At 38.5% G+C, this 14,067-nt stretch overlaps 2 protein-coding genes across 2 annotated transcripts in view; one reads left to right on the forward strand and one right to left on the reverse strand.

The window, feature by feature from the left end:
- The window catches only part of LOC126253179 (protein disulfide-isomerase), a 32,119-nt gene extending 29,153 nt beyond the window's left edge, over positions 1-2,966 (reverse strand). Inside the window, exons 1-2 of the mRNA XM_049954340.1 lie at positions 2,730-2,966; positions 2,342-2,539 (exon numbers count right to left, since the gene is read on the reverse strand). Coding sequence (XP_049810297.1) covers positions 2,342-2,539; positions 2,730-2,874 — 343 coding nt within the window. The 5' untranslated portion in view covers positions 2,875-2,966. The remainder of the gene's footprint in view (positions 1-2,341; positions 2,540-2,729) is intronic.
- Positions 2,967-3,228: 262 nt separating this feature from the next.
- The window catches only part of LOC126253180 (methyltransferase-like protein 22), a 49,381-nt gene continuing 38,542 nt past the window's right edge, over positions 3,229-14,067 (forward strand). Inside the window, exons 1-2 of the mRNA XM_049954341.1 lie at positions 3,229-3,552; positions 3,704-3,844. Of these exons, the coding sequence (XP_049810298.1) occupies positions 3,465-3,552; positions 3,704-3,844 (229 nt within the window). The 5' untranslated portion in view covers positions 3,229-3,464. The remainder of the gene's footprint in view (positions 3,553-3,703; positions 3,845-14,067) is intronic.

Genomic DNA, 14,067 nt, shown 5'->3' on the forward strand with positions numbered 1-14,067 from the left:
ATTATTTCACTGTGTTGAAGGAAAAAATTTGAGATCCTTCAGATGTTGAAATTTGCAAATGTTAACATCTGCTCCAAAGGTGGCCATCGCAATAGGTGGGTTTTGAATTAACAGTTTCAACCAGTATGGTAAAAAAAATAGACCTAAAATGTCTATGAAGACAGTAACTTGTTCTCGAAAGAACAGTTACTGTTGATGACCGTGCAGCTTTCCCCTGGAATAAATGATGACTAACTGACAACCTTAGCTGCCGACAGGTGTTGATATACCTCGATGTGGACAGCTGAAAATTTGTGCCCCGACCGGGACTCGAACCCGGGATCTCCTGCTTACACGGCAGACGCTCTATCCATCTGAGCTACCGAGGACACAGATGAATAGCGCGGCTGCAGGGACTTATCCCTTGCACGCTTCCCGTGAGACCCACATTCCCAACTGTCCACAATTCTACATATGTATTGTACCTGCGTGCAAGGGATAAGTCCCTGCAGTCGCGCTATTCATCTGTGTCCTCGGTGGCTCAGATGGATAGAGCGTCTGCCATGTAAGCAGGAGATCCCGGGTTCGAGTCCCGGTCGGGGCACACATTTTCAGCTGTCCACATCGAGGTATATCAACAACACCTGTCGGCAGCTAAGGTTGTCAGTCATCGTTTAGACCTAAAATTGTAGGTGATTATATTAGCAATGCCAGGGGTGAAAAGCTCTTTCTGATAACAAGCACAATTTTACGCTGCTGCAAGGATGACACATTTAGATGGAATAAAAATGCAGTAAATGGACTTATCTGTAAAAACAAAAACTTCTGGGAAAGGCTATACTCCTATCAATTTCTGTGCTCTACACAGGGGTCTGTATAGGTTGAGTGGTTACCTTTCGCTTATTTTACATGTAACAGATTAAATAATTAACTACTACACACACATCTTTAGAGATCTCTTACAGAATATCCTAAAATAACCCTTTCCAAATATTTAAGAGTATTATTTTCCAACATATTTATCCATATTACCCATAAGGTCAAATACAAGACCTATTCTAGTACAAAAAGTCTGTTCTCTACAGTGAAATATAAATGATTAATTTTTAAGAATATATCAAAATATGAACAAATCTGACAAAAATTTGATGGTCTGTTTACATAGTAACAAATTTTAGAACACAAAAGTGCTGCAGATTGGTAGAATTAATAGGGAACTTATCAGTAAAATAACTACAGGCCCTGTAAAGGACTTTGTTTGTCCAAAAAGTCACTGCAGTCAAAAAATACTTCAAAGATTGTCACAATGCCCGAACTCAAACTTTGGCTCAAATACTGTGAATGACAGCCTCGACATTTGAGTGTTGGGCATTCTTTCCTTTTTCATTACATTACTAGTTTCAGTTTTAAGCTGTCTTAAATTATGCCAAAACTGTCTTAGGCCTCACGGAACTTCTCGCAGTCTCCTATTAAAACCGAACCTCTCAGTAACATTTTATTATCAGAGGTCAAGTGGGGACCACTGGTCAAGTTAATTTGGAATGACCCTATAAAGTCTTAGTACGTCAAGTGCATTTGGTGATTAATAAATCCTGTTTTGTGTTTTATTTTGTGATAAATTGCACTTTGTTTCCTTTAATCATCCTCTTCCCTTTGTAAAGGAGCACCTCCCCTCTCCCAAGCTCAAATACTGATGTCACACTTGCAGATATGGCCTGAAATTGATACGTGGCCTCAACACTTTCAAAGAAGGCACTTTTTATCTATTCTGACTCTCCAGCAGGTACATTGTTTGGAAAAATGTTAAACCAAGATTAGCTGTTCATTACAGCGTATTCTTTCCAAAATCTGTGGAACATCCATTTTGCACACCCAGTTTATTGTTGTGAAGAAAATTGATACCAATTTTCATCTGCCTACACTCCTTCCTTGTTTTACTGAATTCTTACTCTAACCTGCTGAATTACACATAAAAATCTTGTAAAACAATCATTGAGAAAATTTACTACTTATATTGCATCAATCCAACTTTAATATCTTAAGCTAAATTCCCTGTGACATGTCTGACTCGAGAAACAGATGAAAAGAAATCCAAGATTAACAGCAGTTGACAAGTTTTTTTTCCATTTTCGCTCTATTTGCCACGTGAGCCACAAACATTTATGCAAAACAGTCATGCAAAACCACACGTTAAATTTTCTTTAGATAAAGATGTTCGCAGAACATATCAATATGTCACACTGCTCACAAACTGTACAATTTTCTAAAACTACACAGAAATAGTCTGTCAGAAAGGATATCACTGGTGATACGAACATAAAACCCGTGTCCACGTAATAGAGTAAACTTCAATATTACTAACCTGTGTAGTCAACAGGTGATCCTTTACGGAAGAACTTCAGCGTTGGGTAGCCTCTAACACCATGTTTCTCCGCTAAATCTGTTTCTTCTGTGGCATCTACCTTAGCTAACTTGATAGCCGATTGCTTTTCTTCCAACTTCTTCGCTGCTTTTGCATATTCAGGTGCAAGAGACTTACAGTGTCCACACCACGGAGCATCTGCAACAAACATTCGTCACATTACTCACCAATTTGTACCGGTGCCATTTGCAGCAAACGCTAATAGACAAATGAATATGCACCCTTTTTACAAACATGAAACTTGGTAGCTACTTTCAACGTCGAAATGGTTGGAACTTCCACGTAATCATTACCCCACAACACGTAAACAAGTAGCAATAATACTTACAGAATTCTACAAGTATAAATTCCGTATCAGAAATTGCCGCCTCAAAATTATCTTTATTAAGGACTAAAACGCCCTCATCAGTTTTAATATCCGTGCTGCTCCACACACTACCAACCAGGCACACAATAAAACACAGCTTCAACATCTTGTCTCCGTTTCCCACTCACGCAGTCCTAACAGTACAGTGCAGTTCTGAACTTACAAGAGTGAGAAACGAAGATGAAACGTGGCTGCAAAGATGCTTCGGCGGCATCGACTCGTGGTGAAACGTCATTGGCCGAAGTACGCCATGTGATAAAACGTTTGCGTCTGGTGGTCAGAAGAAAGATTAAACCTGTTATGAATAAGCTTCAGAAATTTATTTCAGTCATTTGACGAAGAGAAAGTAGCTTTCGTTTGTTTAAACTTGCAAAACTAAGCTTACTCCTATTTTAAGCAAAATTTCACATTCCCGTTAGTTCCTGTTCCATCTGATGTAATTTCCTGTTGGCACGAATAAACATGTCAATGCCAAAAATTATTTTTAATTTGGCACAGAAACATGCTTGTCCCATTATTAAGTACAATAAAGATTCTCTTACTGTGCCATAATAGTTAAAGAAGTCTAACTTGTAGTAAGCGTATCTTATAGTTGAGTGTACGTGTTTGTTGGGGCTGTTACTTGGAAGTTATACACATTTTCCAAAAAAATCTGTCATAGGAGCCTGCTAATTGTGTAGGACATAGAATTTCCAGATGTGTGACGATGAGTTCAAAATTTCGTCAGAACTTCACCTACAAAGCGAAGTGGACCGTACTGCCAATCCTTCATTGTCACAAGAAAGTTAGCGTGTTTGCGAATTAAATTATTATTAAATCAGAATAAAATTGCCCATGCAATGTATTTGAAAATTTCAAAAGTCGTTGGGTGAACTGTTTTTACCTTTATGCCCGTGTTACATGCGTGCCACTAATTGTTACAAATATTTACACAGATGTGGTCACAAGATTCACCTTCAGACTGTCAAAAGATCTATCATTCATTGAAGGACATAAAGATGCAGAGGTGGACGAAGACGGTGACTTCATTTTGCAAAGGCGGGATAGCACATCACAAGATGGCTTTTTATTAATTGGTAATCTGCTGTTTATAAAAGCATTTCTGTCGTTGTCAGTATGATTTCTGCGAAGGCTTATCTACATTTCTGTATTTTCTATTGGCAGTGATTTTAAGTGAATACATTAGTTGCCTCATTCTGGCAGACCTGTTGGTGCAATGGGTGCTAATTTTTTGTGAAGTCAACAGAACTAATTTACTGATAACCATCTGTTACAAATTGTTTTTATTGTTCTTCTGTTCAACAGCTCCTAATTTTATAATTATATTTCAAAAATAGTAAGGAAAAACTTTTCATCCTCTGCGCTAGGCCTATTATGTGCCTTCATCCACTTACCCATTGTGTACCATAAGTCCAGTCATGAAGGAGACCCTAGAGGAATGTGGAGTGAATCAAGTTATACAACAAGTAGAACCCAAGTGTGTAAAGTGTACTAACAATCAATAACACTTGTGCTAGTGTATTCAGATTTACAACCATGTCAATAATGGGTAGGTCCCTCTCATCCTTGTTTAATTGTCCCCAAACTACCCCTCTTTCCTACCCAAAGAAGAAACTAGTAATCCAAAAAGCAAAGTCAGAATCTGTACTTACTTGTATGTTTATTGGGAGTACTAAACATGTTACTTCCTGGCAGTAAGTCCTGGCTAGCACCTATCTCATAATTTTGTAATGTATAACTTGATTCATTCTACATCCCTAAGGGCTCTCCTTCATGATGGGATTTTCTGAGCACGATGTGTGAATGAATTTTAGTCTGCTGAAGTGATACAAGTGAAACTGATTGCTGTTAATTTTACTTAAACTTCTTTTTAGTTTTAGAAGAGTGAATTTCATTTGAAGTAATTTAGAACTCCTGAGAACAGCTGCTTATTGTAGTATGTAGAGGGGTGGAGTGGTGGAGGGAGAGGTGGAGTGGGGGGAAGGGGGGGGGGGGAAAGAGAGAGATCTGGGAAAATAATTAATTATAAAACGTGGCTGTTGGAGACATCCAGCATATAGAAGTGGGTATCCTGGACAGTAATGATGCAGTATTAGCATAGATATGAGTCTTCAATCCACCAGATGGTAATAGTAGCTGGAAATATAATATGAAGGGTAAGATGGTGGTTGTACAGATAGGAGGGAGCTGATTTAGAAAGTTACTGTTAGTATTATATGAAATTTATTGGCTTAAAGAGAGAGTGAGTCATATGAAAGTAAAGTAATTACATGAAAGCAAAGCAAACTTTTGTTAAGGGGACAGGAAACGTTCATGTAAGGATAGAATAACTGAGAGTTGTGTTCAGACTCTGGAAAATGATATTTAACAAAAGAATATGATTCTTGTAGCTAGCCACCCAGTTCAACAGAAGAAACTTATTTATAAAAATTAGTATAGATTTTGGAAACCTCGGTTACAGTAAGCTCAGCATCCTCTTTCACTGTACTGCATTATCAAAACCGCAGATGAAGCTGTTCTAGTGTTTCTTAATTTTACTGGGTGTTTTTGTGGTGCCTCCATTTTCTTTGGTAAACAATGTGTATTCCTACAAAATAGCTGTCATTAATGTGGTTTACTGGCCAATGTATTTAGTACAACACATTCAATGAAATTAGATATGTACACCCAGTTCACAGGTAGCCTCATATATGAAAATTTGTTGCTGTTTATATTAGCAGAAGAGAGATTGCACTTCGCCATTTAGGTATCCTAAGTCATGATGTTGATTAGCTTGTAATGATAAAGACAATTAGGGTGATAAAAGAATAGATTGAATCTTTAAAAAATTACAGAGAGACAGTGGTGGTGTATCCATTTGGTTAAATATTATCAGAGAGTTACTGTTTAGCTGTAATGAGAATATTTTATAAACTAATTAACAAAAACATTCAGACATACTGCATGCAGATCCTAAGCTTGTACATGTTGCGAAAACAAAAATAAATGTAATTACTCCAACAAATGCTCAAACAACAACATTTTTCATCAGTGATATCAGTTTGGAATAGTCGTGCAATGCGTTCCTTTTAAATGGTTTTTAAGTATTTGTTTGTAAATCTTGTAGCTGATCAGATTGACACGGTAGATAGAATATCTGCAAGGAACTCCACCGTGACAGTGATTGTGATTTGATCAGATCATGAGAGACTATTACAATAATTCTGAATTACTGGAAATGACAGTATTTAGGAGCATATAGGATATAGGCAAAAAAGAAAAAAACACTGTCCGTGTTTAATATGTTGCCCAGAATGGCAAACTGGTCATTTTACAGGAGGGAGTCCCCTGTTCACAGATTCATAGTTTCGATAGTGTATAGCTTTAAAGTTTGAGAACAAGGCAGTGAAGTTGCTTCAGATTGTGTTTGGTATCATAATTAGTTATGTAACCCATTAGCCAACACTGTATTGCACATGCAGAGCACTTAATATGTTAAATAAGACGGCAAACTGATCATTTTTCAAGACCGAACCTAAGTCCAGTTCGAGGACTGTGGGCTGTAGAAATTAGAGACTGTTTTGGAATGGTGATTGTGTTCCACATTTCATTAAGAAATCCACCAACAGAGTCACACCATGCCGTGCATCACAAAAGGAGTTCTCTTGAAAGAGAACCATTCGAACCAAGCATGGACAGCCAGCATCCAGTTCTGGTACCTAATGTTGTTGTTGTCTTCAGTCCTGAGACTGGTTTGATGCAACTCTCCATGCTACTCTATCCTGTGCAAGCTTCTTCATCTCCCAGTACTTACTGCAACCTACATCCTTCTGAACTGATATGAGGCAGAAATACAGAGTAACTGATACATTGATCAGAAGACAATAAGTAGTGCTGTAGAAGAATGCTGAAGATTAGATGGGTAGAACAAATGAGAAGTTACTGAATAGAATTGGAGGAAAATAGAAATTTATAGCCCAACTTGACTAAAAGACAGGATCAGTTGTAGGAGACATCTGAAGACATCAGGGAATTGCCAGTTTGGTAATGGAAAGAAGTGTTGGGGCAAGAATTGTAGAGGGATACCAAGGCTTGAATACAGTAAGGAAGTTCAAATGTATCTAGTTTGTGGTAGTTATGGCAAGATGAGGAGGTTTACACGGGATGAATTAGCATAGAGAGCTATATCAAACTATTTTTTTAATGGAAGACCACGACAACAACATTCAGGAGGTCTATTATATGTACAATTAAGTTCTTAGTACCATAAATTTTATTGTATGTACAGTAAGATGTAAGAAACACTGAAAATGCACTTGGCTGTACGTACGTGCTACAATTTTGGAAACGACTCCAGATGGAAAATACAATACCTACTTGCAATTTTCCAGTCTCTTGTATTTTTCTCACACTTGTTGAAAATGTCAGAGTATTAATGGTGGGCAGCCTTTCTGATTACAACTTTACAGCAGCACCTGCCATTGACGTCAACTATGGCATTTGTAACAGCATTCTGGTCGTTTCGTTACTTGGTTATACTGGTATGGTGCAGTACTGTCAACAGTGTTGCTACACTGTGGCTGTTAGATACAGAGTACATGCTCAGAATGGACAAGATTCGTGGCAGGAAATCGACTGTAGCCTTTTCAGAGCAACCACCCAAGCATTCAACTTAAATGAACATAAAAAAGTAGTTCTGGATGACCAGGATCCTGGTCGTCTCAATTGGAAGTCTAGCATCTTTATTCCTGTGCCTGATTCATTCTGTGAAGACAATGGGAAGGGAATAAGTGCTGCCATGTTTTCAGGTGTATTTGCATTAAGAGGCATAAATTATGGGTGAGATGTTTTACAGACAGCACTCAACATTTATGTGTATTCATCTCTTGGTCTCCCTCTATGATTTTTACCCTCCACACTGCCCTCCAATGCTAAATTCATGATCCCTTGATGCCTCAGAACATGTCCTACCAATCGGTACCTTCTTCTTGTCAAGTTGCGCCACAAACTCCTCTTCTCCTCAATTCTATTCGATACCTCCTCATTAGTTATGTGATCTATCCATCTAATCTTCAGCATTCTTCTGTAGCACCACATTTCGAAAGCTTCTATTCTCTTCTTGTCCAAACTATTTATCATCCATGTTTCACTTCCATACATGGCTACACTCCATACAAATACTTTCAGAAACGACTTCCTGACACTTAAATCTATACTCGATGTTAACAAATTTCTCTTCTTCAGAAACGCTTTTCTTGTCATTGCCAGTCTACATTTTATATCCTCTCTACTTCGACCATCATCATTTATTTTGCTCCCCATATAGCAAAACTCCTTTACTACTTTAAGTGTCTCCGATCTGCAGAACGCCAGTTTTCTTTCTCCTGATAACGGCAACATCTTGAGTATTCCCCGCCCGGAGATCCGAATGGGGGACTATTTTACCTCCGGAATATTTTACCCAAGAGGACGCCATCATCATTTAACCATACAGTAAAGCTGCATGCCCTCGGGAAAAATTACAGCTGTGGTTTCCCCTTGCTTTCAGCCGTTCGCAGTACCAGCACAGCAAGGCCGTTTTGGTTAGGGTTACAAGGCCAGATCAGTCAAACATTTATGTACTATGCGTAAAATGTTATCCCCGATGTTATTCAATCTGTATACTGAGCAAGCGGTAAAGGAAAAAAAGTGAAATTTTGGAAAGGAATTAAAGTTCAGGAGGAAAAAATAAAGACTTTAATGACATTGTAATTCTGCTAGGGACAGAAAAGGACAAAGAGTAATTTAATGTAATGAGTAGAGTCTTGAAAAGAGATTGTAAGGTGAGCATCAGTAAAAGTAAAAAAAGGTTAATGGAATGTAGTTGAATTAAATTGGGCAATGCTGTGGGTGATTAGATTAAGAAATGAGATACTAAAAATATTGTAGTAGAAGAGTTTTGCTATTTGGACAGCAAGATAACTGATAATGACCAAAGTAGAGAGGATATAAAATACAGACTGGCTATAGCAAGGAAAACATTTCTGAAAAAGAGGAATTTGTTAACATCTGATATAAATTTAAGTTAGAGGTCCCATTCTTCCAACATTTCGGAGAAACACAGTGGTGTTACCCCTGTTACTACTGTTACTTGCTACTCGTGATGTGGGGAACCATCGGGTATGACTTCTGGTCTTGATTGGTAGTGATTGAAGAAACACTAACAGCACAGCAATATATCATGGGCACACTGTGTCCTTGTATGTTACCTGTTATGTGACAGTATCATTGTGTCATTTTTCAACAGGATAGTGCTTGTCCACACAGGGTGCATCTCTCTATGGACTGCCTACATGATCTGAAGGTACTCCCATGGTCAGCAGGATCCTCAGGGATTTCTCTTCAACCAGATGTACCCTATACTGAACAAAATGTTTTCATGCTTCCAGCCACGTCAATCGCTTAAAAAGTCAAAAGCTTTCAACCTAGCACTCCTTGGCCATTGTCAAGTGGAATGACTGCTAATGGGGTGCTGGTACACCTTTATAAACTCTAGCTGCCAGCTGTGTTGTCAGTGGTGCTTATGATATCATCATATATGGGCATACGTTGACTCCAAGTTCAGTGTGTCCGCTTCATCTCATATTCGCTGGATCTCTCACCAAGATGAGCTGCAGCCTGCCATCTTTATTAAGGGTGGTTGGTATAAGTGATTTTCATTTCAATGGCTTTTTTAATTGTACAGTCCGAGAAGCCTTTAGTGCGAGTTGTGACAGAGGTTTTGTCAGATTTGATCCACTGATTGTTTCCTAGAGTGTGCTCAGCTAAAGCAGATTTTTCAGGATACAGTATGCACTGTTTGTCCATCATAAGATTGAACATCACAAGAAGGAGCATGAGAGGTTTTACCTCCTATGCTATTCCAATAAATCCGCTTTAGCTTAACAAGCTCTAGAACATGGTCACAAGATGAAATTTGATGAAACCTCTGTCGTGACTGACACTGATGGGTTCTGGGACCGTGTAATCAAAACAAAAATCACCAGTAACACACTAAATAGAGATGGTAGCCTGGAGTTCATCGTGGCATGGTATCTGGCGATCGCAAGGTTGGAGCTAGTGCATTGAACTTGGATTCAACCTATGCCCATACATGGTGACACTGTGATGTCACAACCAGCAGCTATAGTATGTAAGAGTGTACGAGCAACCCATCAGCAGTCATTCTACGTGGCAGTGATCAAGGAGTGCTTGGCCGAAAGCTCATGACGTACTGCCACAAGACTCCTCTATTGATTAAAATACACAAAGCAAAAGAAGAAACCATGATGATGAGGTAGAACTCAGGCCGTTGCTAATTAGAGTATGTATAAATCGCAAGAGTGCAGTGAAAGGCTACTTCATAAAAAGCTGGAAGCAAGATGGCAAAGAATAGTAGGAATAGCAGATGGAACTAAAAAAATTACATTACATGTTGCATCTTTCACAATCACAGCCATGTCATCAGAAAAAATATTTGTATATTTTAATATTTAGTGGCATAGTATTGATATCTGAAAAGAAAAAACAGTGCAAGAGGAATGAACCTGGTAGTAACTTCTGCAATGTATGGCTTCATTAATATGAATATTTGTCCCCCTTTTTATATTAAATGGACCTTCTTCTTTTTCCTGGCCTGTATCCCACTTCGTCATGTGGTTGGCATGTTAATTTTTGGATTTGGCAATGTTAGTGGTAGAGGATTACATGGGCAAACATTTTCTAAATGTTTGTGAGTCATGTAACCGAGGTGAGACATGGTCGGGTGTGGGAGACTGTCTAAAAACCACATCCGGACCAGCTGGTACACTGGTCTTCGTTGTTAATCTACTGGGCAGATTTGATCCGGGTCCAGCACACCTTGTTGAATCCTGGAAGTTGCGTCCTAACATTCTTGGCCATCTAAGCTGGTCATTATATAACAGGAACCATGCAATCAAATTAGTTTGTTAAATGAAGAATATACGTATTGTACAAAACTACTTATTTAGTTTTGCAAGTGCCTCACATTCAAAAGAATAAACTGCTTTACTGATTCTGTCTTAAAACCAAACAATGATTCTAGTAGTTATCTGGTCTGAGTTGTGGTGTTATGCTTATTTTTATGTTAGTTTTTCAACAGCATAACCTGTGAAAAGCCTCGATGCAATACCTATCCCCGACATCCTCCCACTACCACTTATTCTAGTCCTGTCACTGTCATTTCCCACTCTTCGAAATCAGGGCCACCTGTTAAAGCAACCATGTAGTCTTCCAACTTGGCTGCAAACGCTGTGTGGCATTCTAAGTAGCCACGACTACTATCAAGCCGGTCTGTCTGTATGAATGCCCACCGCTAAACTGTGGCCAATGGGCATCAGAACCATCCAGTTGCCGAGCACGCCATGTGACAAAGAATACTTGTCTTAAGTGGTAGCTTCACAGCTTGTGTCATTTGGATCATTCCCACCAGCAGCAGCTTTTCTGACCTGCACAGCAACATATCACCCATTCCCAAACCTCCCTGGGCTCAGCCTTCACTAGTCTCCAAGCTATGCCATTGCTTGCATGTGTTCCAGCCCTACATATGCCTCCTTCCCTCCCCCATTTAATTCCTTTCTCTAGTTTTACCCCTCCGCCCAGCACATCTCTCCTGATGCTGAACCTAGCAGCCCACCATCGTATCCTTACAGGCTCCTGCACTACAACATTTTTCCCCATACATACCTTGTGTGTGTGTGTGTGTGTGTGTGTGTGTGTGTGTGTGTGTGTTTAGTCTGAAGAATGACTTTGGTATGTGGTGAATAGCAATCTATCCTAGTTTATATTCTTACTTTGAAACTAGTTGAGCTTAAAAGTTCTGCATCTTTACGTGTATCCATAAATGTTTGATTTAGTGTGCATTTTGTCCCAATGCTATTTTCACATCTGTGTAGCTGCCATTTTCTTCTGAGTGCTCGCCACTTTTGTCGTATAGTACACGATTTCAGCTACTATAAGTATTTACCTGTTCAATTAGTTTAGCAATTAAATCTTGTTGACTTCATGTCTTGTAGTAAATTCATATTCATTATTGTCCCATTTTAAAAAAAGGGTCGTGCAAAGATAGTCAACTAAAGGTATATATTTATTTATTGATCCTCTGAATCATTCTTGTAGAAAACATGCGCATAGTGATATATGAAAGGCGTGCTATGATTTTGGACAAGTCATGGTGGGATGTAATTTTTTTTTTCTTTAACTTCAAACTACAAAATTGCTAACATTTGTAAATGATAAACTATGTTTGTGTCCATAAATTAAGCTTAATCAAGAAAAGAGAGGATGCTTCCAGATTAAGGTGTTGGAAGGGTTGTAGACACGAAAGATATTAATTATAAAACTTCTGGCGTATTACAGTGCATAAACAATGTAATTAAATGTGTTACAAAACCAAAGATACCCATTTAAAAATATAACAGAACTAAGAAATCTCTTCCACTACAATGAAACAGTTAACAGTTACTCAGACTGTAATATTTCTGTGGGGTAAGAAGGCTTGTCCTTTATGAGGTAGTTGGATTACTCTATATTTGCAGTCAGATCCAATTCTGAAAAAGAGTTGCGTAAAAGTCTGGAAGAGTCCTTGATGGCACCTGGCAGGCTGCATTTTTTCTCATTGTAAAGGTGCTCTGTAACATTTATATCCAGAAACCACACTAACCAGTCCACACAATGGTTACCGTAGCGTCGTCCATAAACAACCCAGTGAAGAGACATATTATCGATAATTGGGTAAGGTGACTGACTCTGCTTTTATAAAGTTACAGTATTTCTTCTCTACTGTACATTAACAATAATCTTCTGTTCACTAGTGAAGTTTTGTATGCCCATCCAATATGACACGTCCCCACACCAGGATCCACAAGCACCAAATTTGTCTCTTTTTCTGATATTCCTGTGATTGTGCAGGCTAAAACTTTCTCAAATTTTGGTTGGTTAGCTGCTTTTTCATCCACAAATTAGACATCTCAACTTAAGAGAACTATAAAATATAATTGAAAGTTAACAAACATGCTGGCTTATACTTACTTAGAGGTATGTTAATTCTGAAAACTAATGTTATATCATTTGTGTACATCTCATCACAGATCATTGTACACATTGCGCTCATGTAATACACTACACACACATTTCTTTGGCTGACATCAGAACCATGACGATAATGCTGCCTCATCATTATATTCATTGTACATTCTCATTTTCGGTCTGAGGAGCTCAGTCAGTATCCCTTTACATTACATCTACATCTACACTCTGCAATTCACCATGAAGTGCATGGCAGAGGGTATGTCCCATTGTACCAGTTATTAGGGTTTCTTCTCCTTCCATTCACATATGGGGCACGTGACGAGTGATTGTTTGAATGCCTCTGTGCATTCTGTAATTATTACAATCTTGTCCTTACAGTCCCTGTGTGAGCGATACATAGGAGGTTGTAGTATACTTCTAGAGTCATCATTTAAAGCTGGTTCTTGAAAATTGTAATAGACTTTTACAGGATGGTTTACATCTATCTTCAGGAATCTGCCAGTTTAGTTTTGTTAGGATCTCTGTGACACTCTCCCATGGGTCAAACAAACCTGTGATCATTTGTGCTGCCCTTCTTTGTGTACATTCAATATTCCCTGTTAGTCTTATTTGGTATGGGTCCCACACACTTCAGCAATATTCTGTAATGGGTCACAATAGTGATTTGTAAGCAATCACCTTTGTAGACTGATTGCACTTCCCCAGTATTCTACCAATAAAATGAAGTCTGCACCTGCTTTACCCATGACTGAGCCTGTGCGCTCATTCCATGAGTGGCCAATTCCAGCTGTGACTCATTGATACTATAGTTACAGGATACTATGTTATTTCATTTTGTGAAGTGTGCAGTTTTATATTTCTGAACATTTAAAGCAAGCTGCCTATCTTTGCACCACTTTGAAGTCTTATCAAGATCTGACTTAGTATTTATGCATGTTCATTCAGACAGTACTTCATTATAGATAACTGCATCATCTGCAAAAAGATTCAGGGTACTATTAATATTGTCCACAAGATTGTTAATACACAACATGAGCAACAAGAGTCCTAACACACTTTTCTGAAGCCCACTTGAAGTTACTTCTACATCTGATGATGACTTTCCATCCAAGATAAAATTCTGAGTCCTGCTTACCAAAAAGTCATCAATCCAGTCACAAATTTCACTGATACACCATATGATTGTAATAATTGTAATATCAATGAGTCAAATGCTTTTTGGTAATGAAATACCGCTTCAACCAGACTGCCT

The sequence above is a fragment of the Schistocerca nitens genome, chromosome 4 (genome assembly GCF_023898315.1).
Source record: "Schistocerca nitens isolate TAMUIC-IGC-003100 chromosome 4, iqSchNite1.1, whole genome shotgun sequence".
NCBI classification, from domain to species: Eukaryota; Metazoa; Arthropoda; class Insecta; order Orthoptera; family Acrididae; genus Schistocerca; species Schistocerca nitens.